General features: G+C 36.2%; 2 protein-coding genes across 2 annotated transcripts; one reads left to right on the top strand and one right to left on the bottom strand.

Annotated features, from left to right (window-relative positions):
- Positions 1 to 3,809: 3,809 nt before the first annotated feature.
- abhd14b (abhydrolase domain containing 14B) lies at positions 3,810 to 8,075 on the bottom strand. Its single transcript, XM_048199166.1, has 4 exons — positions 7,983 to 8,075; positions 7,570 to 7,809; positions 5,622 to 5,863; positions 3,810 to 5,446 (listed from the first exon to the last, which is right to left on the bottom strand). The coding sequence occupies exons 2-4, from the start codon at positions 7,784 to 7,786 to the stop codon at positions 5,258 to 5,260; spliced, it is 648 nt and encodes a 215-aa protein (XP_048055123.1). The 5' UTR covers positions 7,787 to 7,809; positions 7,983 to 8,075; the 3' UTR covers positions 3,810 to 5,257.
- Positions 8,076 to 9,737: 1,662 nt separating this feature from the next.
- mst1 (macrophage stimulating 1) lies at positions 9,738 to 24,785 on the top strand. The gene is made up of 18 exons (XM_048199164.1): positions 9,738 to 9,891; positions 13,123 to 13,255; positions 13,626 to 13,741; positions 13,877 to 13,991; positions 15,866 to 16,002; positions 16,120 to 16,240; positions 16,775 to 16,893; positions 18,492 to 18,663; positions 18,757 to 18,887; positions 19,537 to 19,639; positions 19,863 to 19,999; positions 20,149 to 20,181; positions 20,271 to 20,385; positions 20,522 to 20,599; positions 20,675 to 20,821; positions 20,933 to 21,039; positions 21,766 to 21,905; positions 22,774 to 24,785. The coding sequence occupies exons 1-18, from the start codon at positions 9,837 to 9,839 to the stop codon at positions 22,933 to 22,935; spliced, it is 2,121 nt and encodes a 706-aa protein (XP_048055121.1). The 5' UTR covers positions 9,738 to 9,836; the 3' UTR covers positions 22,936 to 24,785.
- The last annotated feature ends 187 nt before the right edge of the window (positions 24,786 to 24,972 follow it).

The following is a 24,972-nucleotide window of genomic DNA, read 5'->3' as shown; positions in this document are numbered from 1 at the left end:
AACCCATTAAGAATCAAGAACGATAGTGACCATGACTTTCCTGCTCCAAAAAGACAAAAAAGTACCATAAAAGTCCCATCACGATGAACAGACAGAAGGCTATCGTATGGACACAAATCAAATGAACATGCTCTTTTTTTGGAGCATGATAGACATGGTCACTGAACTGTCTTATTGGAAAACATTTAGGTGAAGATGAGATGTGCTAATGGAGAGATTTTTGATGTATTGAAATGCAGTTTTTAGTCTCTACAGTTCTGTTCTGTACAGTTTTTCACAATCTCAGAATGTCGACCACACATTGCATTTGATCACACATTTTTTGCACCATTTTTTGCACTGACGGATTTGTCAGTGAATAGTAGTCGTTACCATGATCCTAGTCAATGTGATCATTCATGTAGAGGAGAAATGTTTTATTTTTCATATATATTTATGTAAGGCCCAAAACAGCATTTTGCATCTGCACTTGTGTATTTGCATAGAGTATGTTTCTGGCCTCGAGTAGTCTGTTGTTGAAATGTTAGTAATGCGATGAAACTTAAGCAAAAATCCTTGTTTTGGGCCCTCTATCAACCTTCTTTTATCTGTGCCTTGATGCACTTTTATATTGGACAGCAGTGAGCTTCACCCTCAGTCAGTTCAGGTCTTTCATGGGCCTTAAAACTCTAGTCAAACAGGTTGTGTTCGAAATACAATACTAGCGTACTGCATACTGTATTCATGCTACTTTAAAAAAATACTCACTAATGTTCACTGATGAACATTTTTAGGCTATGTTCTTGTCACATTACCTTAATATTTAGCATGTTTAATAAAAATGGTTATTTTGCATTTCTTTAAATCAAAGTTAGTGTACAAATGATGAACTGATCAAATAATCAAGTCAAGAGTGAAATAGTTGAGATAATCAAAGTTTATAGTTTCTGGTCATTCCTCACACTGGAAATGGCTGGTCAATTTGAGTGCGTTGCATTGTGGGACACGGTATTCAGCATTTTATTTATTATAAAAAACATTTTGACAAAAGTAGAAGGCATACTACACACTGCGTACTGTGTGCAATGTAAATACAGCATCGAGAATTCAGGTTGATTTGGAAACATTTTCCCAGTCATCTCAATGGCAAAAAGTGTCCCAATCAACCTGAATTCACCCTAAATGCTAGTATGCTATTCCGAACACAACCAGTGCCTCCAAACATCGTAACCTGACTGGCAAAAGGGAATGCGATTTATCTTTTCAATTTTGAGTATTATTGAGCCGCAGTGTTTGCTATACCCTTCAGCTCCATCCCTACATGTACACAAACTTGACAAGCACCTTATGCATTGAATTTACCAGTAAGTGGGGCTAAATCTGAACCTCGCTTACTCATTCTCAGTTGCACGTTTGGCAAGACATGTCCAAAAATGGTGGGGTTTTTTTTAGGATCGTCTTTGTTAGAGGGTTTCACTCACTGACAGTTGTGGGCAACATTCGCTCCTACTGCTAAGTTGCTACTGAGTTTTGGTAACGTAGGTTTTGGAGTTGAAACGGCCGCTCTACATAACCTCAATCCATCAAAACAGAGGCAGTCTGGTTATAGCGTTCCTTACGGAGTCATTTCACTGCTGTAGTTTATCTGTTCAGTATGTATGAGGGGAGCGAATGTTTGTGTCTGAAGGTTTGCCGATAGTTGAGGAAAAGAATCAATGTTTGCTGTTACGTGAAATAACTGTGAAAAATTGACAATTTTTTGAGAAGTATTTTGAGAGTATTGTCGTTGGTGTTGAAGGAATGATCTGTGTCAAACGAATGTTTCATATCTGTCTGTCTTGAGGCAAAATCTGTTAAAGCCTGTTTTGTTTGCCTGTGCAATTTAAAAAGACAGCACTTAACATGTTAAAACACTCCCTCTATCCGTGTCTATTGAAGAGAATAGTTCACCCCAAATTCAAAATTCTGTCATCGTTTATTCCCTTCATGTCATTCCAAACCTGTATGGCATTCATTCTTCTGTAGGAAACAAATGTATGGAAAGGACATATCCATTTGTGTTTTACAAATGAAAGAAACTCGTACACGACATGAGGGTGAGCAAATGAGAATTTATTTTGGGTGAACTATTATTTATTTTCTGGTTTTCTTATCTATCTCATGAAAAGGATGTCATGTGTTTTGTGCACACTTTATTTGAGAGGTGAACGATGCATGTCTGATGCTAGTGGACACGATTCTTACATCGCTCAGCTTGTTTTCATTCACCTTCAGAACTAATTGGTGAGGTATATATGCTAAATATCGTGGTGAGAGTTGTACATATCACTAATATCTGAACTTGAATGCAATCCTGATCCTGACACTATCACATATGACTCCTGTTTATAACCCACGTCCGGATGGATTTATGAATCCGTCTGCAGTATGAATATATATATTTTAGACCCCATTGAGACCTATAAATGGAAAAACACAAATTATGAAATATAAGGTCATATGTGGTAATGTAAGACTGTTTAAGGCCTTCGCCCCCAGCTTAATGGCAAAAACCAAGGTGTCGGTATGACAATGCGAAGTTAAAGGGATAGTTCACCCAAAAATGAAAACATTTACTCACCCTTAAGTTTTTCTATTCCCATTTATAGGGATTTCTAAGTGCCATACAAAAATATAGTAAAATATAGCAACCAGGGGCTTTCAAGCTCATAAAAGGACAGAAATGTACAATAAAAATACCATAAAAGTTGTTCACGTCTTGTGTAATATATTTCAAATCACTGAGAAGAATTTAAGTTGAAAAATACTCCTTCGCTCTCAAATCAAGTTCTCTTAGACACAACAATGATTTGAAATGGCGTGATGGTGAGTAAAATGATGACATAATGATCATTTCTGGGTGAAATATTCCTTTAACCAACAACTTTAACTTTGAAACCTGTTAATGTGTACCTCTTTCTTTGCCTGATTATGGAAACGGTCTACAATTTTATTTCATATCAGAGCAAAGAACGCTCCAAAAGGTGGAAAAATGCCTTGTTCTTTATTCTGGAGAGTTGGTTTAAAACTTTGCCACACTTTGTTTTATTACTGTATTTTATTTTTGGGGGGGAAAGTGTGTAATTGTCTTAAAACTGGAACACTGTCGATGTACAGGGGCACTGAACTGCCTGAATTAGAGAAACACATTTTGGCAAGACACTGCGATTAAATGATCATGAATGTGTCGGTCTTGTGTCACAATTCCAAGTACACTGTGGAACAAAAGTCCTTGTTTTTAAGTGGTCTGAAAGATTTGCTTTTGCCAAAAAAGAGAAAAAAAAAAAAGTATTCAAAAAGAAAAGCTAAAAAGAGGAAGCAGCTTGCGCAAGGGGAGGGGCCTGATGTATAACCCACCCGCTGGGAGGAGTCATTAGCTCAGACCCTCCCCTAGCCCCTCCCCCTCCAAAGCAACATCATTGTAGGCGCGTTTCCATCAGCGAGACGTGTGTATGTGATTACGTAGTCTTTAGTCTGGTGCTCCGTGACAAATGTGTACAAAAAAAATATATATAAAAAAAAAACGTACAAAGGAGAAACTGAATTTAACATGAGTGAGGTTTTAAAATGTATTAACGATAAAAAAAATAGAAACACAATACTGCTGATAATACTCATGAGTTGAGGTCTGAAATCATGGTGAGCGTTTTTTCTTTCGTTCGTTTATTGGATTGTGTGTTGGGGGCTCAGTGCCGCGTCTCTGGGTCCATGTTGCTCCATTTTTTTGTACAGACAACAAAAAAAGACAAGAGAAAATTTGTAAAATATTGTGTCTGTGACTCCTTGTAAAATATTTTCAAATTGTTTATTACAGAGAATCAGTTATTAAATAATGTTCATATTTTTCACTTCAGTGCATTGTGTAATGTTTATTTTTCTGGTGCAATCAACATGTTATAGAGGTTCATTAGTGATGGCTACATAAACAAAGTCATTGGTCCCAATTTTAACATGTGACACCATAGTACTGTACTACATTCTTAAGATGTGTTGAAAATATACATAATGATTGGTTTTTAGTTGCAGTTTCTATTTATCTGTCTTTTGAAAGCAAAAAAGTAACAAATTGCACTATTTCGTCAAGAATGTTGAGCATATTAACACAAAAGCGGAGAACTCCTGCATATATCACCAGTTTGTCATTTCAATGTCCGGTTATTATGTTTTGATCAAACATTATGAGGTCAAAAAAATTAAAAACAAAAAATGAATTGCATGCATGGATAAATTGTTCACAATAAAATCTATAACATGCATTTTCACGGTCCATTTAGTTCCAGATGGATAAAATCATGTCCTATATTATTTTCTCATTGGCTACATCTGAAAGCTTAAAAATGCTGCCTTCTGATAATGCATTCCAAGGTAGGAAGGCATCAAGGCAAATCTGAATCATAAGACTGTAAAAAAAAAAGATGGATGGCACGTCTCCGCTTCTTTCCACTGTAGGAAAATGAATCCAAAATATCCCAGTAACGGTCATTGCCGATTATGTAGTTCGGAGCCCGAGTCTGTGCAGTAGTGATCCTGAGGTGGAGCTGTGGCATCAAGGTCCCGCCCACACTCCCGCAGACTCACTCACAACTGTCAATCATGACGTTACGCCCTGTTTTTATAGCATCAAATAACTAACCAAAACCAAACTTACTGGGAAAACGAACACTTGAATTTACATCTGCGTGATAAGAACTACCTAAAATGACACAAACCATCTTTGGAAAAAAATTTGAAGTGTAATTGGATTTTTTTAGTTTGGCTCACATCCCATTCAGTTACATGGAGAGGGCGGGGTTTATGGCCTATACTGCAGCCAGCCACCAGGGGGCGATCGAAATGCTTTGCCTTCAATTTTAGCTTCACTTCCCGTCTCCTGAGATATTTTTGAAAGCAGCATAGATGTATCCTTCGCTGCCTTTGATATCCCACAATCCTGTGCGTTTCATTCTAAAAAATTAAGATGGCATCTGAAAGTTGTGGTTGGGGGTCAGTTTGTGTGTAAATGTACATTTTTTGACCAAAGTTTTCCACTTCTGATGTCATTTTTCACATTGACTCAAGTCTTCAACGCATCTCTCAACACAACTGCCAGGCGTCCACATTTGCAAATAATATCAAACAAAGATGATTATGCAAGGTTACATACCAAAAAAGTGAGTGTTTCTGATGTACTTCATATTGATCAGGTCTGTAATTAATATTTTCAATTAGTACACTAGTTTACTACTATTAATTAGGGTTTTTAATATGACCACAACAAATTTAGGAAGGCCAGGATTGCCTTATGCCAGGTCTCTGGATCATCAAGGTAACAAGGATGCCCCGCCCCCTTCATTACCACCACTTTGTGATTGGGCAGATGACTCAGGTTGCTTAGCGACACTTCACCAAGCTGAGTGTCCTGATCTCCATAAACTATAAGAGCTGGAGTCTGTACAGGTACATGAGGATGAAAATCACACATTTTAGCTGCTAATAAATACATTAATCAACTCAAAATAATTTAATTACGTAGTATTAAATCTAAAGATGAATAAAAAATAAGATGATTATGTAATGGAACAATTGGATGGATAGATAGATAGACAGTCTCATTCCTCTCTCACCTGTATGCTGCTGTACTGCTCTGCGGAGAACTTCTCTGTACAGATGGGAGCTACAGGGATGTAGGCCTTGACCTGCTCTGAGTGCTGGAAGAGGAACGGCAGCGAGTACATGCCGCTGAGAGACGGGCTGATGATTACCACAGGGCCGGTGTTCAGACCCTCACACACCTGTCTGAGGAACACGGCTGGAGCCAGCTGACCCACTGGAGCCGGGGCCTCCGCCGCCTTAGACTGACCCAAACCTGAGCGAGAAATGACACGCACAGAAATGAGAAAGTCTGAGAAATGTCTGGTCACTGATTAGTCCCTGATCAACCAATCATAATGAGATATGACCCTTAACTTAATCCTATTGAGCTTCAAGCATCACAAAAGACAAGCATGGCTAGCTGATTAGACAGGAGGAGGAAGCCCACATTTGACCTTTTATATGCTAATTTATGTTCATGGTAGCATCATCAACTATTCATCTTGATAGCATCAAGTGATAATAGTGATAAAATTAATTAGAAGATCTTTCAGAGTCTCAGGAATTAGCAATACTATATTAGCAATATATATGAATAATCTATTAATATATTTAAATATTCAGTAAATATTAATTAGCAAAATGTACATATGGTAATACCACAAGTTTTGACACAGTAAATGAATTGGGGGGGGGGGGGAGTATACATTATTTTATTGTATATGTAGAATATATTAGTAAGAACAGTGTTTATCTGAAATCTAATCTTTTGTAACATTATAAATGTCTTTACTGCCACTTTTGATTGATTTAATGTATCCTTGCTGAATAAAAGTATTCATTTCTTTAATTTCTTTTCAAAAAAATAAAAATAAAAATTCTTACTGACCCCAAACTTTTGAACGGTAGTGTATAATGCTACAGAAGCTTTGTATTTCAGATAAATGCTGTTCTTTTGAACTTTCTATTCATCAAGGAATCCTGATATATCATGCTTTTCTACAAAAATGTGAAGCAGCACAACTGTTTTCAACATTGAAAATAATCATAAATGTTTATTGAGCAGAAAATCAGCATATTAGAATGATTTCTGAAGGATCATGTGACACTGAAGACTGGAGTAACGATGCTGAAAATTCAGCTTTGCATCACAGGAATAAATTACTTTGTCAAATATATTTAAATAGTACACAGTTATTTTAAATTGTAATAATATTTCACAATATTACTGTTTTTTACTGTATTTTTAATTAAATAAATGTAGCCTTGGTGAGCAGACGAAACTTCTTTTAAAAACATTAAAAATCTTAGTGGTTCCAAACTTTTGGACTGTACTGTATATATATTATGTTTTACAGCATTTTCCATATTAAAAGCATTTTACATATTTAAGCTATATTTAAGCATATTTCCACTTTACAGCAATGTTAATATAAAAGGTTATTAAATGTTATAATTATTTATAATAGATAAATATAATTACAATATATTAAATTGAAATAAATCAGCAGGAACCTCATAACTTTTATATAAAAGTATAATAAATTTGCTATATTATGAACAATATATGAATAATATATTTAAATATTTAGTAAATATTAATTACCATATGTACAAAATGTACATATGGGAATACCACAGGTTTTGACACAATAAATGACAGGGGGGAAAAGAAAATATACATTATTTTATTGTATATGTAGAATATATTAGTTTTTTTTTATATAAATATGTATTTATATTTTTTTATGCTTTACATCATTTTCCATATTAAAGCTCTTTTCATTTCTCCACTTTACAGCACTGTTAATATAAAAGGTTTTTAAATGTAATAATTATTTATGATAGATAAATATAATAACAATACATTATTATATCTAATGTTTTTTTGACATGGCACCACGGTCATACAAAATATTGTGGTTATATTTCATGGTAATATTATGGATATGCATGTAAATACTAGGTTCTGTCGCTCACCTGGCAGGTCAATCGCCACAGCTCGGTAACCCGCGGCAGCTAAAGTCTCCAGAGTCCCGATTTTCAGCCAGTTTTCCGATGAGAACCGGATCCCGTGCAGCAACAGGACGCAGAGTTCGGCGGTACCGCTCAACGGAAGCGCCTGTCGGTAGAACAGCGGCTGATCTCCGCAGATCTCCACCCGAACCGAACCTTCTGACATCTGAACCGAAGACATGATGATACAGACAAGAGCGAAAACTGGAGGAACAAACAGCAGAGCAAAGTTCACGAGCAAATCACTTCGATTTCTGCAAAGATTTACATGAACAAACGAAGTTAGAATAAGTTACAATATTAAGTATTCGATCAATTTGTTTTGTTAACGCGCAATGATGCACCTATGAACCAGACATAGTAAAGTATTTTTGTACCAGAGTAAAGTCCTGCAGAGGTTTGAGTCCCGGAAGAATCTGTCAGTTTTACCAGAGAGAAACACTGACCTCTAGCGGCTCTGTCAACAATTACAACCTTCGCAAGTGCAGTGCTACATTTAAATCAGTGATTTCTCATCATAAAGTTTCTTGTCGCTTAGCAGATTTTAACCAGCTTCTATGCTAATTATTAATTCAAGATTAATTTATTCTTAAATGGCTTAATTACAACCAGCTTTTAAGCTTATTATGATATTTGTTACTAAATAAATAAATAAACAATCTTAAAGGATTAGTTCACTTTCGAATTAAAATTTCCTGATAATTTACTCACCCCCATGTCACATCCAAAATGTTCGTTTTTCTTTCTTCAGTCGAAAAGAAATGAAGGTTTTTGATGAAAACATTCCAGGATTTTTCTCCTTATAGTGGACAATTAGTTCAAACTTTTGACCCTCCACAGGTCAAAGTTTGAACTAATTGTTATATACTTGCACTAGCATATTGTATATGACAATTTAGTTCAAACTTTGACCTGTGGAGGGCAGTAATACACTTAGCAGTGTCTACACTGCCGGAATTCAAATAGAGAAGAAGAGAGCTAGTTCAAGATGAGCATTTATGGTTAAAACGTATAAAATTTTAATTTTCTTTAGAAAATGAGTGATGGTTCTCTAGATTAGACCCTTATTTCTCGTCAGGGATCGTGTAGAACATTTTGAAGCTGCAATGAAACTAATTTTGACCTTCAACCGTTTGGAGGGCATTGAAGTCCACTATATGGAGAAAAATCCTGGAATCAAAAACCTAAATTTCTTTTCGACTGAAGAAAGAAAGACATGAACATCTTGGATGACATGGGGGTGAGTAAATTATCAGGAAATTTTAATATGAAAGTGAACTAATCCTTTAACATGAATTAGCCTGCAATGTGAGTGAATTATTTTGGTTATTTTTGAATATATTTGGTTCTTAATTGTGGAAAATTGCTCATATTTTGCTTTTCACAAGTTTTAAATTAGTAATAAATGGAGATTGGGATGTAAAACGCTATATTTGCATATTAGATTGCGGATGCTCATTGACATCTTTGTCGAATGCGGTGAGAAGAATCGGTTCCTGACGATCCAAATGAAGCGATCCGATGACAATGCGCCTTAAGTGCATTTACATATGGTTTTAATGTGGTCAAGTGTTATATAAATGTGATCAGATCACCTATACAACCTGTAATACCAGATGTAAGTGGCACCATCGTGTCAAATAGCTCTCTTTCGTTTGTAAACGAATCTTTAAGTGAAGGTGAATCGTTTTTATATTTTTCGCCCATTTTAAAGTATAATAATATGTTTAGCTTCATCATTTATTTAGGCAGTTATTGTTCTCTCCTATAGTTTGATTTAAAAAAGCAATTTCCTTAAGAAAATTGTAGAAATTAAGATTTTGTTTTGGTCGCTGACGCTGTATGACTCACTCAAGTGAATGATTGAATCACTCATAAAGAGTCGCTTGTCTTTCACATAAATTAGGGACAAATCCAAAACAGGGTGATACGAAAAAAACAAAAACAAGAATGACTAGTAATAATGGTTGATTTAAAATAAAAAAGAAATTATTAAGTAAGTAATTATTAATAAACAGCACTAATTGTGTTTTATTTATTATTCAGTTATTCATTATATTTATTATTATATGTGTTTGGCATATGTTTACTTTAGCCGGATTCATTGGGAAATGTCCCGTTCTGTCAGAGTAAACACACACCCACAGCACCCCTTCATCAACTCATCCAGTCGAGCAGAATCAAAGTCCCTCAGATGAGCTCTGCTGCTGGAGGAACGCAGCTCTTACACCATGATCTCACTCTTCTTTCTCACAGCTCTGGTGCTTTGGCTTGATGCAGCTCATGGTAAGATCAATACTCTCAGAAATAACTGTTTAGTATTTTTGATGCATTAAATATTGTGTTTTAAAGGTGAACTTTTTTTTTTTTTTTTTTTTGATAAACACTGCGTAGCTCAAATTGCTCGAGGTTCCCAAACAGCCAAAGAACATGTGTTACTCCTTACAAGTATTTACCATGATAACCAAGGGTCTAACACCATAATAAAACTATGGTTAGAGATCCTAGAATAATTAATTATGATTTTATAGTTACAAATAACTACAGTATAACTATGCCATTTTGGCTAAAACTAGTTACAATGGTGTATTTTTGTAATTAACAGAGTAGATTAATCCATATAAACAAATTTTATACAAATATGATGTTTTAAATACAACATTTCAGTTGAGTAACTGTGACAAACAAGGTAAAAACGTGGAATTACCATGATAAATGAATATAATTCAGTGCCATGCTATATATTTGAGAGTAAATGGTATTTCTATCACTTTCACAGTATTCTTGTAAGCACATTGTGCCAGATTATGTCATTAATGGCTCTTGTTGGTAATGCATACAGGCACATGTTCATATGGACTTGATGAATTTAAACACAAGAATGTGTGTTCCAGCTGTGAGCTGGTTCTGTGTCAGATTCTTTTTACTGTGTAGTTATTTGGGCATCACTGGGTGATTGTGTCATGCTACTGGTTATTTTGTGAAACAGATGTAGTTTACAGATCCAAAGGTCATGTGTGTTTAAGCACCTCTGAGAGGGTACATAACATTACAGCATTTTAAGCCGGCACAAAAAGAATCGTGAAGAGTTTGCTGGATTCACTAATAATAATGTGGCAAAAAGGTTACATGTTCACTGTAAACCCGAACAGTACTACTAACTTATAAAGATTGAGTGTCTTTATAACTTATAAAGTTATAAAGTTTGCACTTTATAACTTATAAAGACGCTGCAATTAAAGTCTGTTAAATCATTGATGCAACTTAAAACAATTACATTTTCTGAATGAGGAGTTTTATTTTTGTGTAGCTCAACATTTTTGAGTAAACCCTTGTACTTAAAGTATTATTTTTAAGTTTACTGAGAGGCATAAAGTGACGTCATGCACATCACGTTGTTGGTCTAACCGACATTATCAGAAGAATCCATTCAACATTACACTGAGTTGCAACAGATTTCAAGTTCCCAGCATGCTTTGCGTCACACTTTATAGGGAGTATAAATGTTGAAATTGAGTGTTATTTTGGTTGTTTTTGCACAAGATTGATACAGGGGAATTTGTGTTATTGTTATTTTGGTATTTACAGATGTTTCTGTGATGTTGAAGTTTTGTAGGGTTACCGTCGTGGTGAAGAGGAGTAGTGCCTGTGATTAGGTCGGTTTAATGCCCTGGGAAACTTCAAGGCTATAGATACTGCATGTTTATTAACAATTCAAGTAGATATACTGATAGTCTCTTTGATGGTTATATTAGTGCATGCTGGTGAGCTGTTTCTAACACTTAACCATAAAGATTAGGCGTTAGTTTATTCAATATTTCAGTTAAATTGTAATTAACAAAATTGTGCCGTACAAAATACATTTTTAAGTTCTACTAAAATAATCTTTGAGTTAGTTAACTTAAAAAATTTGAGTTGTTTACTTAAATGTTTTGAGGTAATCGGTATGTACAAAACTTTGACTATTCTGAACTAACTTCAGGTTTTGAATTGAATTGAAAGCATTTATTGTCATTGCATTTGCATACAACAAAATTAAGAGCACTACTCCTGACTGGTGTTTGACAAACAAATATACAAACAGATAACAACAGCAATTTACACATTACACCCCTTAGTGCATTACATTAAAGTCCTGGTAGATTAAAATGTTCAAGTGATGATATTGCACACTGGACATACTGCTCATTTTACAGAACAGCAGTATAGACAGAAGAAGAGTTTATAGTAAAATAAATAAATGTAATTAAATGACATGACTGGAATAGTGTTATATACCTGTAGTGCATTTTTGAGTTTAAAGTCCGGATTGCAACTGGAAAGAAACTGTCCTTAAATCGTGTGGTCCTTGCTCTTAAGGACAGATGATTAAACAGATGGTGCTCTGGGTGCGATGTGTCCTTAATGATGTTATTGGCTTTTGAGATATAGAAAGCAAGCAATGCTTTCCAGGGAGAGAAATGAACAGCCAGTGATTTTTTGGGCTGAATTAATTATCCTTTGGAGGATATCCTAACTTGTCTGCTTACCACACTGTAATGCAGTACACTAATACTAGACACTAGTAATTTACGATCTAGGTTATTTTTCTTGAGCACCCTAAGGAAGTGCAGCCGTTGCTGTGCCTTTTGGATTATTTCGAGGTGTTAGCAGACCAAGAGAGTTTGTCTGATATTTGGACTCCCAGGAACTTAAAGGTGTGGACCCTCTCCACAATTTTTTACAGTGTGGTAAACAATAGTTTTAAGTACAGTGCACTTAAACATTAAGTGAAAACAAATTAAAAATGTTTTAGTTTGAATTAATTGCTAGGTATAATTATTGTTGAATCGGGTTTTACAGTGTTTTTTAGACAATGCACCATGGCGATTGCATGTTGTTGTGCATGCACTGTAAAATGTTTTTAGACAACATTGTTTTTATTTAATAACTGATTCGGAAAGTCATTGGTTTTGGGAGTTTTAAGAGTTTCAACTTTATACTAATAATACTAATTAAATCCAAAGGGGCAAAAAAGTGAAACCATAATACTATGGTATATATCAAAGTATATACAACTTTTATTGTAAAGCTATGAGGAGGAGAACTAGTTTCAAGGTTGTTTTTTTCTTCTTCATTCTGTCACCTGATGGAGTTTGGGTTTCTTGCCACTATTGCCTCTGACTTGTTTAGTTGGGGACACTTAATATTCAACAATATTATTGATTTGACTGCACTGACGCTATTGGACTGAGCTGGACGACGACATCACTGTTTCTGCAGAACTGCTTGTAGATGAAATTAACTAATTGATGATCTTTACAATGAAACTGAACTGAACAATGACACTGTTTTCTTTTAGAGCTGCTGTACAGCCAAAATGATCTGTTTGCATCATAGAATTATTTTCTTGTTTATCACTGTGAAGCTGCTTTGAAACAATCTGTATTGTATGAAGCACTATAGAAATAAGGTGACTTGACTTAAAGCGTGTTCATAGTAATGACTAAAGTGCAAGCATCTGATGTGTTTTAACAGCACACCGCAGCGCACTGAATGATTTCCAGCGATCTGAGGGGAGAGAGCTCGTTCTCAAATCTCGTCTGACTGAACTTCCGGCGATCACTTTGGAGGATTGTGCTAAACGCTGCACAGAGAGTCCAGAATGCAGGTCTCAATTCCTCACAATTAAATGAAAATGTATTCACTTTAAATATAATATCAAATAACACACTACAGGTACAATTCTAATCAAATACTTCACAGATTAAGCATGACAAAAGATTATTAAAACATTGATTTAAAATGTACTTTAAAGTAAAACTTTTAATTTGACATTATTACAAAGTGCACTTTTTAAAACTGTCATGAAAGTGTAATATATTCATATATTATCTGTAAGAACAATTTTTCATTTGAAGTACTACAAGTGCATATTCAATACACTTTTTTCACAAGGGAATACAATATGTATTTTTGACTCTTTAAATTTTTTTACATGTATCTGAGTGCAGCTTTCTGACAAAATGTGAACTTTACAGAGCTTTCAATTATGAGTTTCGTCCATCTGTGGTGTGTAAACATCTGCCCTGGGTGGGTGACGGAGACAATGCAGACGTCAAGAGAAACGTGAACTGTGACCTTTATGAGATGAAAGGTGAAAAATTGCTTCTCAAAATGTTGTTCCGGTAGATTTTGTCTGTTATATAAAGTAATAGCCATTAAAAACCCACACCGCTTATGATGTAAGTGCCTCTGTAGTCACATGTTCATAATGTTCTCCTGTATGCAGTCTATGTGAGGAAGTGCATTGTGGGTAAAGGAGAAGACTATCGAGGGAAAGTGTCGACGACTATGAGTAAACGAACATGTCAGCAATGGTGGTCGAAATTCCCTCATGACCACAGGTATGAGTCGGACATCATGTGTGATATGTTACAAAAAATGTAGCTTAATGTAAAGGATTTGTATTTGAAATATGTTTCTTACAGTAGTAAATACTTAGAGTGGTCCTGAAAGGTATTTGGACACTCTTAAAACTGTCTGAAGGTCATTGCATTAGATACAATATATCAAAAAAACAAGTTGCATCTGCAAACAAACGATGCACAAGCTTTTCTCAGAATTAACTTTTGGAATAGCATCCACTGATAACTCATGCACATCAAGATCAAGATTGTGTATAATAGTAGTGTGTGTATACAGGTGCTGGTCTTATAATTAGAATATCGTGAAAAAGTTAATTTTTTTATTGTAAATTATTTTAAAAAATGAAACTTTCATTTATACTAGATTGCCTACATGTAAAGTAAAATATTTCAAATGTTTGTTTTTTTTAATTTGTTGATTAGAGCGTACAGCTAATGAAAGTCCAAAATCCAGTATCTTAAAATATTAGAATATTTACATTTGAGTTTCATTAAATGACCATCCCTACAGTATAAATTCCGGGTATCTCTTGTTCTTTGAAACCACACTAATGGGGAAGACTGCTGACTTGGCAATGGTCCAGGAGACAATCATTGACACCCTCCACAAAGAGAGTAAGTCACAGATTCCATTACTGAATGGGGTGGCTGTTTACAGAGTGATGTATCAAAGCATATTAAATGCAAAGTTGACTAGAAGGAAGAAATTGGGTAGGCAAAGGTGCACAAGCAACAGGGATGACTGCAAGCTTGAGAATACTGTCAAGTAAAGCCGATTCAAACACTTGGGAGAGCTTCACAATGAGCAGAATGAAGCCGGAGTCAGCGCATCAAGAGTCAGGAAAAGGACTACCAAGCCACTTCTGAAACAGAAACAACGTCAGAAGCATCTTACCTGGGCTAAGGAGAAAAAGAACTGGACAGTGAACGGTGGTCGAAAGTCCTCTTTTCAGATAAAAGTAAATTTTGCATTTCATGTTGAAATCATGGTCCCAGAGTCTGAAGGAAGACTGGAGAGGCACAGAATCCAAGCTGCTTGAAGTCTAGTGGGAAGTTTCTGAAGTCAGTAATGATTTGGGGGGCCGTGACATCTGCTGGTGTTGGTCCATTGTGTTTTATCAAGTGCAAAGTCAATGCAGCCATCTTCCAGGAGATTTTGGAGCACTTTATGCTTCCATCTGCTGACAAGCTTTATGGAGATGCTGATTTCCTTTTCCAGCAGGACTTTAGCACCTGCCCACAGTGCAAAAACCACTTCCAAGTGGTTTGCTGACCATGATATTACTGTGCTTTATTGGCCAGCCAACATACCTGACCCCTGAATCTATGGGATATTTTCAAGAGAAAGATGAGAAACAGTCGATCCAACAATATACAGATGATCTGAAGGCTCAATAGTGCCTCAGCAGTGCCACAGGCTGATCACTTCCATGCCACACTTCACTGATGCTGTAATTTGTGATAGGAGCAAGTCATTTGCTGTAATATGTGCTGCCGACCAAGTATTGAGTGTACAAATGAACGTACTTTAAAGAACTTGAACTTTTCTGTTTTGAAAATCCATTTTTTTGATTGATCTTAGGAAATATTCTAATATTTTGAGATACTGGATTTTGGACTTTCACGAGCTGTACGCTCTAATCATCAAAATTAAAAAAAAAAAAAAACTTTTGAAATGTTTTACTTTACATGTAGGGAATCTAGAATATATGAAAGTTTAATTTTTAAAAATAATTTACAATAAAAAAATGAACTTTTTCACGATATTCTAATTATATGACCAGCACCTGTATATATATTACTCTTTGATTCTTATAATGATATTAGAATGATGTCACCACTGTTTGGAATAGATGGACTCCGTCTGCTACTAATGGCTTGGAGATGAACTATTGTCGTAATCCAGATGGCGACCGCATCGGCCCATGGTGCTACACGACTGACCCTGAACGCAGATACGAGAGCTGCAACATCCCCCAGTGCAAAGATGGTAAGACTTAATCCTCAGATTGGCATCACATTGTCATATTAAGAGTGTTTTCACTTATACAGTCATAATTGGTTATGATTGGTTTTGAGCAGATGTTTTTGTGTGTTTCTGCATTAGAGGTGTGCATCACTTGTAATGGAGAAGACTACAGAGGTCAGGTGGATCACACGGTGAGCGGTAAAGAGTGTCAGAGATGGGACCAACAGTATCCTCATCAACACATCTACCAGCCAGAAAAGTAAATATAACATAATCATGTACCATAGCCCTAAAGTCACACTTAAAGAAGGCGTGAAACATTTCTTTCCGATTGTGATGTATGTGAAACAGCTTCTGGAACAAGAACAAATGTAGGGCAGGGCTTGATTTTGTCTGTGGGGAATTGATTGGATGGTTGTGGTTTGCTATTGGTGGATCTCATGTGAGTGACAGGTTGACCCGACCTCATGCCAGTAAACACATTATCAGAGAAGAGATGTCAGTGCAAGAGGGAGAGGAAGATATTTTGATTCAAGTTTACGAGGCACATGCATTTTGAAAAAATAATGATGTGCACTGATAAATCATTTATAATAAATATTGCAATATTCCATAAAAATAAGAATTGTCAATTTTGATTTTATGGTGACTTTAGTAATATTGCCAGAATGTATTTGCTTTGGATGACAGAAAATCAAATGCTGCCGGAGCACCATTTGGTGTTGCAGTAGTTTTTAGTGGATTCTGATATAATAATGTCAAATGTATTTGTATCTGATGATTGTGTAACTAGATATCCTGATAAAAGTTTGGATGATAATTATTGCCGTAACCCGGACGCATCTCCGGTGCCCTGGTGCTACACCACTGACCCGACGGTGGAGAGAGAGAGCTGTGATATAAGCAAGTGCCGTAAGTATTTCTGCTTCTTACCACAAGGATAAATATTTCATTTTTTTTTTTTCTAAGAGTATGGTTTAGTTATAGCAGCTGACCAGCAGTAAGGGCTAACGGGTTCATTCTAAACAGCAAACCTTGACCTCTTCGGTTTAATCACCCCTTATAAGATAAAGCGTGTAAACAAAAGCACTTAACATGCAGAAGGTGAAGAAGTAAAACACATGAGGTCTGAAATATCCATGTGTCCATATAATTCAGAAATAGTGTTTCTGAAACCTTATTTTAAAGTCAAAGTTAATAGAGACACAGCAGAGATTAAATTGAACAAATACATGTTTTTCAAACAGATTTCATGCAATGTCAACTTTAAAGGGGATCTATAATGCCCCTTTTCACAAGATGTAATATAAGTCTCTGGTGTCTCCAGAATGTGTCTGTGAAGTTTCAGCTCAAAATCCCCCACAGATAATTTATTATAGCTTGTCAAATTTGCCCCTATTTGGGTGTGAGCAAAAACACGCCATTTTTGTGTGTGTCCCTTTAAATGCAAATGAGCTGCTGCTTCTGGCCCCCTTTCTAGGAGAGGGCGGAGCTTTAACAGCTCGTGCTGAACAACAACAAAGCTGGAGAATCTCACACAGCCAAAATGAGGATTGTCAGTAACAGTGTTCAGCCTTACATTGTTCAAACCGGAGTCGACACTGATGGAGAGACTCAGGAAGAAGTTACAACTTTTAGTACATTTCTGAATGGATAGTGGATAAATGTATGTAGTGTAGTTGCTGTGGAGTTGATTCAACTCATCCACTAGAATGTGCCGTAATGTTAATCTTTTGTGCAAATCCAGCGTTGAATTGACTCTCGTTTGTGAAGCAGTCCGGCGTAAAATGACAGCATGACAACAACACTCTACTACAACAACTCTTCTTCTTCTCTAAAGCAGCCCAACATGGCCTCACCTCCTTTGTTGTGTGTTCTCGGGGGTGGGGTTTATGTAAATTTTAGGGTTTGTGATGTCACTAACCCAGGAAGAAGCTCATTGTAGGCCCTACCAGCCATTTGTTGTAGTCCTTAAAAAGCGATTTCTGTAAAAGAAAATATTTCCCTTTGCATTGAACTTTGAGCGTCGTAACTTAGCAGATTTTGTTTATGCTCAAACAGCAACATTTACTAAAGTTAAAAAACAAGATCAAGACACACTAACTAAAGTTAAAAAAGTGAAATCATAATTAAGGACCCCTTTAAAATGCTTACACTAATAACCTTAACAGTGTTAGCAGTGCATGAATTTCAATCTCCATGCAAATCATTTGGATTATTATTCATCTGTTTAAAGGACACAGATCTTCATCTTCCCAGGGACATCGCTGTCATTTCCAATCGCATCAGCGCTGTTCAAAGAGACAACTAAATAATCGAAAGTCAGAAAATCACATGTGGTGTTCCGTCTGAGAGCACAACATTAATAGCAGTTTATTGTATTGGGTTCGCTATTATTCTTTATGAATATGCATTGACTGATCTTGACAACAAGGACAGCATCTGTCCAGTATACTAACTACTAACTAAAGTCATTGTAACTAGTAGATACTCTCTTTCCCGTCCTGTAGCCGAGTCTCCCAAGCGTCGTTCACGCCCCAGCTACACCACTAATTGTTTTCGGGGTCGTGGAGAGGACTACAGGGGCAAAGTCAACGAAACAACCTCTGGAATCCCCTGTCAGCGCTGGGATGCCCAGAAACCCCATGAACACCCATTTTTCCCCAAAACCTACGAGTGCAAGTGAGTCGAGAGGGGCTTGAATATGTCTTGAAAATCTATAGAACTGAAATAAATTGTTGATTGTGACTTTTTCTTTCCTCTTTCCACCTTTAGGGGTCTGGAGGAGAACTACTGCCGTAACCCGGACGGTTCAGAGGCGCCCTGGTGTTTCACGTCTGTCTCTGAGATGAGGACGGCTCTCTGCCTGCAGATCAAACGCTGCTCTGATGACATTGAGGCTGAGGGTACAGCTGGCGCCCGCTAGTGATTACAAACATCAACTGCAGTTTCATTTTTTAAAGAGACATTTTGACTGTTTGTGTGTCTTATAATCAGCTCACACTACATAATGACTACATTTGTGAATACACAACCATTTTTTGAAAGAAATTAATACTTTTATTCAACAAAGACACATTAAAGTGATCAAAAGTGACAGTAAAGACACTTATAATGTTACAAAATATTTTTATTTAAAATAAATTCTGTTTTTTTTAACTTTCTATTTCCTAAAAAAAAAAATGTATCATGCTTTTCTACAAAAATGTGAAGCAGCACAACTGTTTTCAACATTGATAATAATCAGAAATGTTTCTTGAGCAGCAAATCATCATATTAGAATGATTTCTGAAGGATCATGTGACACTGAAGACTGGAGTAATGATGCTGAAAATTCAGCTTTGATCACAGAAATAAATTACATTTTAAAACATATTCAAATAGAAATCAGTTATTTTAAAGTGTAATAATATTTCACAATATTACTGTTTTTACTGTATTTTTGATCAGATAAATGCAGCCTTGGTGAGCAGAAAAGACTTCTTTTAAAAACATACTGACCCCACACTTTTGAGCGGTATTGTAAATAACCAGTTTTTTTTCTTCTTAAACTAGACTGCTATAATGAAATCGGCAAAAACTATCGGGGTGTTGTCCGCAAGACTCGTAAAGGTATTCTCTGCCAGAAATGGAGCGTCAATACACCTCACAAAACCAAGTAAGACTAACAAATGTTCATCATAAGATCACAGAGAATTAAGCTAAAAAAGTGCCTTCGAAAGTTCGAAAGTAAAATCACAAAGTAAGAATAAGCATAGGCAAATGTAATTTTAACTGCAGAATTAAGCTTTATTATAAAATCCCATTCTTGTTCATCTCATTTAAAGCAGGTCTATAGCTCTGTGATATATTCAAGTTCATTTCTGGACATATATTTGCAGGATAAACCCCAAAACACACCCAGAGGCCAACCTGACCGACAACTACTGCAGAAACCCAGACGGAGACCACCACGGACCCTGGTGCTACACCTCTGACCCCAAGACTGAATTTGACTACTGTGCCATCAAGCAGTGTGGTGAAGTGACCATGTTTATAGATGCTGTTTTCATCTAATTCAGTCATGTCTGCTTTTTTAGCTTTTAATTATATAATCATTTATTATTGATAATTATACATTAATAATAGTAATAGTGTGTGTGTGTGTGCTTCTTTATATTGTAATAGCTGGAGAGAAAGTGCCAATAATCGGGCCAACAAGTAAGTCACAAGCATTATACCATGAGTAGTACAGACTCTGATGTGTGTGATTGTGTCTAATTGAAATACCGTCCACTGTGTGTAAAAAGCGGAGGTTGTGTTTAACGAGTGTGGAAAGCGGGACGACCGCCATGTGAGGTCCTGGTTAAGGATAGTGGGCGGCACACCTGGAAACTCTCCCTGGACCGTCAGCCTTAGAGACCGGTTAGTATTTTTTGCCCATGAACTGGCCCAAATTATGTCACTTTATGAAAGTAAAATAGGTTTGCAAAGAGTGTTTATTGTAAGCAAATATATTTGGGGCCAATGTGTGTATTCTGAAATCTCTTTATCTTCACAGTAAAGGAAATCACTTCTGTGGAGGATCTCTGGTCAATTCTGAATGGGTCATCAGCACCAAACAGTGCTTTTCTTCCTGGTAACTCACAGTCTGCAGTGATTCATAGTTGGACGGTAAAGGCGTTTTAATAAACGTTCATGTGATTGTTTGCAGTTATGTCGACCTCACGGGATATAGTGCTATGATGGGAACCTTGTTCCGTGATCCAAAGGAAGGCGAACCCGACAGACAAACCATTTCTCTCACCAAGATCGTCTGCGGCCCTTCTGAATCCCACCTGGTCATGCTTCAGCTAGAAACGTACTTCATCCCACACACAAACACATTTACACGTGTACCATGGTATTCTTTAAAATATCTTGATTCCAAATATGCCCTCTAATAAACACACATCTCGCTCTTCTCCTGCAGTCCTGCCCAGTTTAATGAGCGTGTGTCTCAAATATGTCTTCCTCCGGAGCGCTACATCGTGCCAGATGGAACCATCTGTGAAATTGCTGGTTGGGGAGAAACAAAAGGTGATAGGCTTGTCTTTTATATCTACAATACCACTTATTATACATTATCATTCAGAAGTTTGTGGTCAGTAAAAACATTTTAACAAAAAGAAATTAATACTTTTATTCAGCATAAAAGCTATTCCTTTCATGCTATTCATCAAAGAATCCTATAATATATATATATATATATATATATATCACAGCTTCCACAAAAATATTAAGCAGCAGAACTGTTCAGTATTAATAATAATAATAAATGTTTCTTGAGCAGCAAATCAGCATATTAGAATGATTTCTGAAGGATCATGTGACACTGAAAACTAAAGTAATGATGCTGAAAATTTAGCTTTGATCACAGGAATAAATTACATTTTAAATTATACTACAATAGAAAACCTTTATTTAAAATTTAATTATTTCACAATGCAAATGTTTAATCAGCAGAGAGGATAATTTACCTCTATAAATGTTTTTCATTTTTCTAAAGTAAGAAGCTAGAAATTCTGACTTTATGAAATTCTGAACATTTCAATAGAATACATTATAAACACCATATAATTGATGTTTTCGTTTTGTGCATCATGTTTCATCTCAGTGTGCACAAAAAATGCTAGACATGCATAACGTGTGGTTTGATGTAAAATCTGAATTCTGAAAATAATGTTTTTTGCTTCTCCATCTACCCATCCATCCAGTAATGCATCATTTTCTTCCCATCATTGATCGTCTCTTCTTTTCTCTCAGGAAAGGGGGATGAGACTGTGCTCAATGTGGCTCAGATGCCTGTACTGAGCAATAAAGAATGTAACACATATTTCAAGGGTCGTGTCCGTGAGAACGAGATGTGCACCAAGGCCTTCCAGGCTGGAGTGGGCGCCTGTGAGGTACTGATGTGCTGAGTTTTTATGCAGTTTATCAACATATAAGTTAAAGTCAGCATGAAACCGAAGTCGTGATAGTCTTTTCTTACCTATTGTGATGTATTTCTGAGTGATATGGCTTCTCAAATAAGAACAAATGTAGGGCGAATGGGGAATTGATTGAACGGTTGTGGTTTGCCATTGGTGGATCACATGTGAGTGACAGTTTGCCCCGCCCTTGCACCAGTAAACACGTCAACAGAAAAGAGATGTAAGAGGGAGAGGAAGTTACTTTGATTAAAGATCATGAAGGCACATGAATTGAAAAAATAATGATGTGCGTGGATAAATCATTTATAATAAATACTGCAATATTCCATAAAAAACAAGTGTCAGTTCTAAATTCATGGTGACTTCACTACATAATAAAAGCATTGCTATATTATTGAAATAAATATAAGCTTCTTTTTTTTTAAAGAGGAGAAATGCATTCCATATCATTTGTTGTTGACATCAAAGGCTATGTGTCAAATCCTATAAAAACTTATAATTTGCTCAGTATTTTAGTGTAAATTCTTCTGTCTTTTGGTAGAAAATTACTTCTTTTTTTTTTAAGCATGGCATTTTTTAAGCATTGGTATGTAAAATCTGCATCTCAAAGTAAAACTAGACAACCACTGATCAAGACGCTGCTTAGTTTGCAAAAATCTCGTTCAAAATGTGTGTATGTGTTCAAAAGTGAAGCATCCAGTGCTTCAGACATTTCCTTTGTATGCGTTTGTGCGGCTGCATGAGTTATGAGTTCTGCTTTTGCAATAGATGTGAAGTGGGGATTGTGAAATGAGTAAGATGTGCAGGTGCACTGTAACGTTCTTCTTTTTCGCTCTTTCAGAGAGACTACGGCGGCCCTCTGGCCTGTCAGAACAGCGATTGTTGGGTCCTGGAGGGAGTCATCATACCAATGCGCCGCTGCGGACACGCCGGCCAGCCAAACATCTTCATCCGTGTGTCTGTTTATGTGGATTGGATTAAGAAGGTCATGGAGATGACCTAACTGACAGACCAACTCATAACACAGCAGCAGCATGTCTTTTACGAGACGTTTCACACTGCCTGATCTACTAAAATATATATATTAAGTGGATAGAATGTAATATACTTAAAAATGTGTTTTTATAAGATTATGTAAGCATTTTTTGTATCGTTCTGAATTTGGGGGGGTTTAATTGACATAAGCTTGTATGCTTGCATTTGTGGAACATATGGATAAACAGGTGCACATAAATTTACATTCAAACTGACATCACCTGTCTGAATTATACAGAACTTATTATTAAACATGTAATCCCTAAAAGGACTGTCATTTATGCATGACGCACAGATTTGTTTTAGTCTTTGTTTTGAGTTATTGTTTTTACAAAATGTGCATTAAAAATGGCCAAAAATTTTAGAAAACACATTTGGATGTACAAGAATATTTTTAAAAGATTAAATTTATATGCATTTTCTAGTCTAGAATGAACTCACTATGGTGCATTAACAGCATGTGACCTAACGTGCTAATGGCACCTTCACTTCCTTTTTGCCAAAAATGTTAAGCACACAGCAAATAGATTTTAATTTTATTTGCTGAAGGTGATGTCATATATTACTAAAAATTCTAAATTTTTTGGTCAAACATTATTATTGTATTTTAAATGCAATTTTCCTTGCATGACGTTGTCCATATATGGAGCGTAGGCCTACATTTTTGACAGAACATAGTGATATTGCGGTATTTTTGCATGCAATAAATGAGCCTACACGGTGACAGGAAATAAACAATAGTCAATAAGTAAAAAACACTTGTGTGCCTACCTTACCTTACAGAAGCTTGCAATTAAGTTGCGGCAAGTCACTGTCTTAATGGGTCATTGAATCAGTCAATTCCTTCAGAAACATTTTCTTTTCCACATTTTCAACATTTTCAAATCCACTTTTGCTAGTTTAACGACAGGAAAAATGGTTGCCGCACCTAGCGCATGGTCTAAAAGGGTTGTCCCTAGTCTCTCAATGAGTAATGGGTGTGTTTTGGGCGTAACATGCAATAAACCAATCGGAGTCTCATCTCCCATTCCCTTTAAAAGCCAGTTGCGCTTGTGCCATGGTGGATTGCTATTTACATGGCAGAATTTGCAAGCGATAAAACTGAACGCTTCTCTAGCGAGGAAACAGATCTGCTCGTGCACGAGGTTAAAGCATGCGAGCAGACCATCTACGGGACAAGCCAGATTCCACCAAAGCATTTTTATCTTTATGCACACAATAATAATCTTTTACATTGTAATCCTTTTTAATATTTGGCATGTTTGTGTGCTGCTGCACATCCCTGTATGTGTAACAAGTAGAGTGTACTCTCCAAAAAATAAATACTGAGCCACTGACTTTAGACAAGGTTTCAGTCGGTCACTGGCGCAGTCTATCGGTTGCCTCAAAATAGCAACACGCCAGCAATGCATCTCAACACCTCATTTTCAGACCAGCACGCCCATGGGTGCACAAATGGGTGCAAATGCATTTGCTATTTAAACAACGTGGTGCAGGATGTGAAACTGATAACTATGCAGGCTGAAACTAGCAAAAAACACTTGCATCGCGCCTGGTGGCGCATTGTGCCGGGATGTATGATAGGGCCCTCAACAATATGTGTCTAAAATGTAAGTTGCCTAATATTAACTTCTTGTTTATTTAACTGTAGTAAAATATCAATATCATATGTGCAATTTGCTTTTCGGGGACAAATACGCATTACCATTCTGATACATCGACTTGTAGACGACCCTGTATAATTTGCTCTTCCTCTTCTTTTGAATCAGTTTCTGGTTCAAACATATATGGCTGAATTAAACCAATATTTCCACTTTCCATTGTGTAACTTTACTACAGTTGACTGAGTGAATCAGCTGGTCTGTGCTGCTGTGATTGAGTGGAGGCGGGGACTAATTTGCATATTCATGAAATGTGAAGAGTTACATTCAAGCTATTTTAATCCTCATGCGGTATAAGATTTTGTGACTTTTTCTTTTACATTATCTATCTAATATCTATACAC

This window comes from Megalobrama amblycephala, linkage group LG8 (assembly GCF_018812025.1).
Source record: "Megalobrama amblycephala isolate DHTTF-2021 linkage group LG8, ASM1881202v1, whole genome shotgun sequence".
Classification (NCBI taxonomy): domain Eukaryota; kingdom Metazoa; phylum Chordata; class Actinopteri; order Cypriniformes; family Xenocyprididae; genus Megalobrama; species Megalobrama amblycephala.
This window is presented reverse-complemented; position numbering and strand designations above follow the sequence as displayed.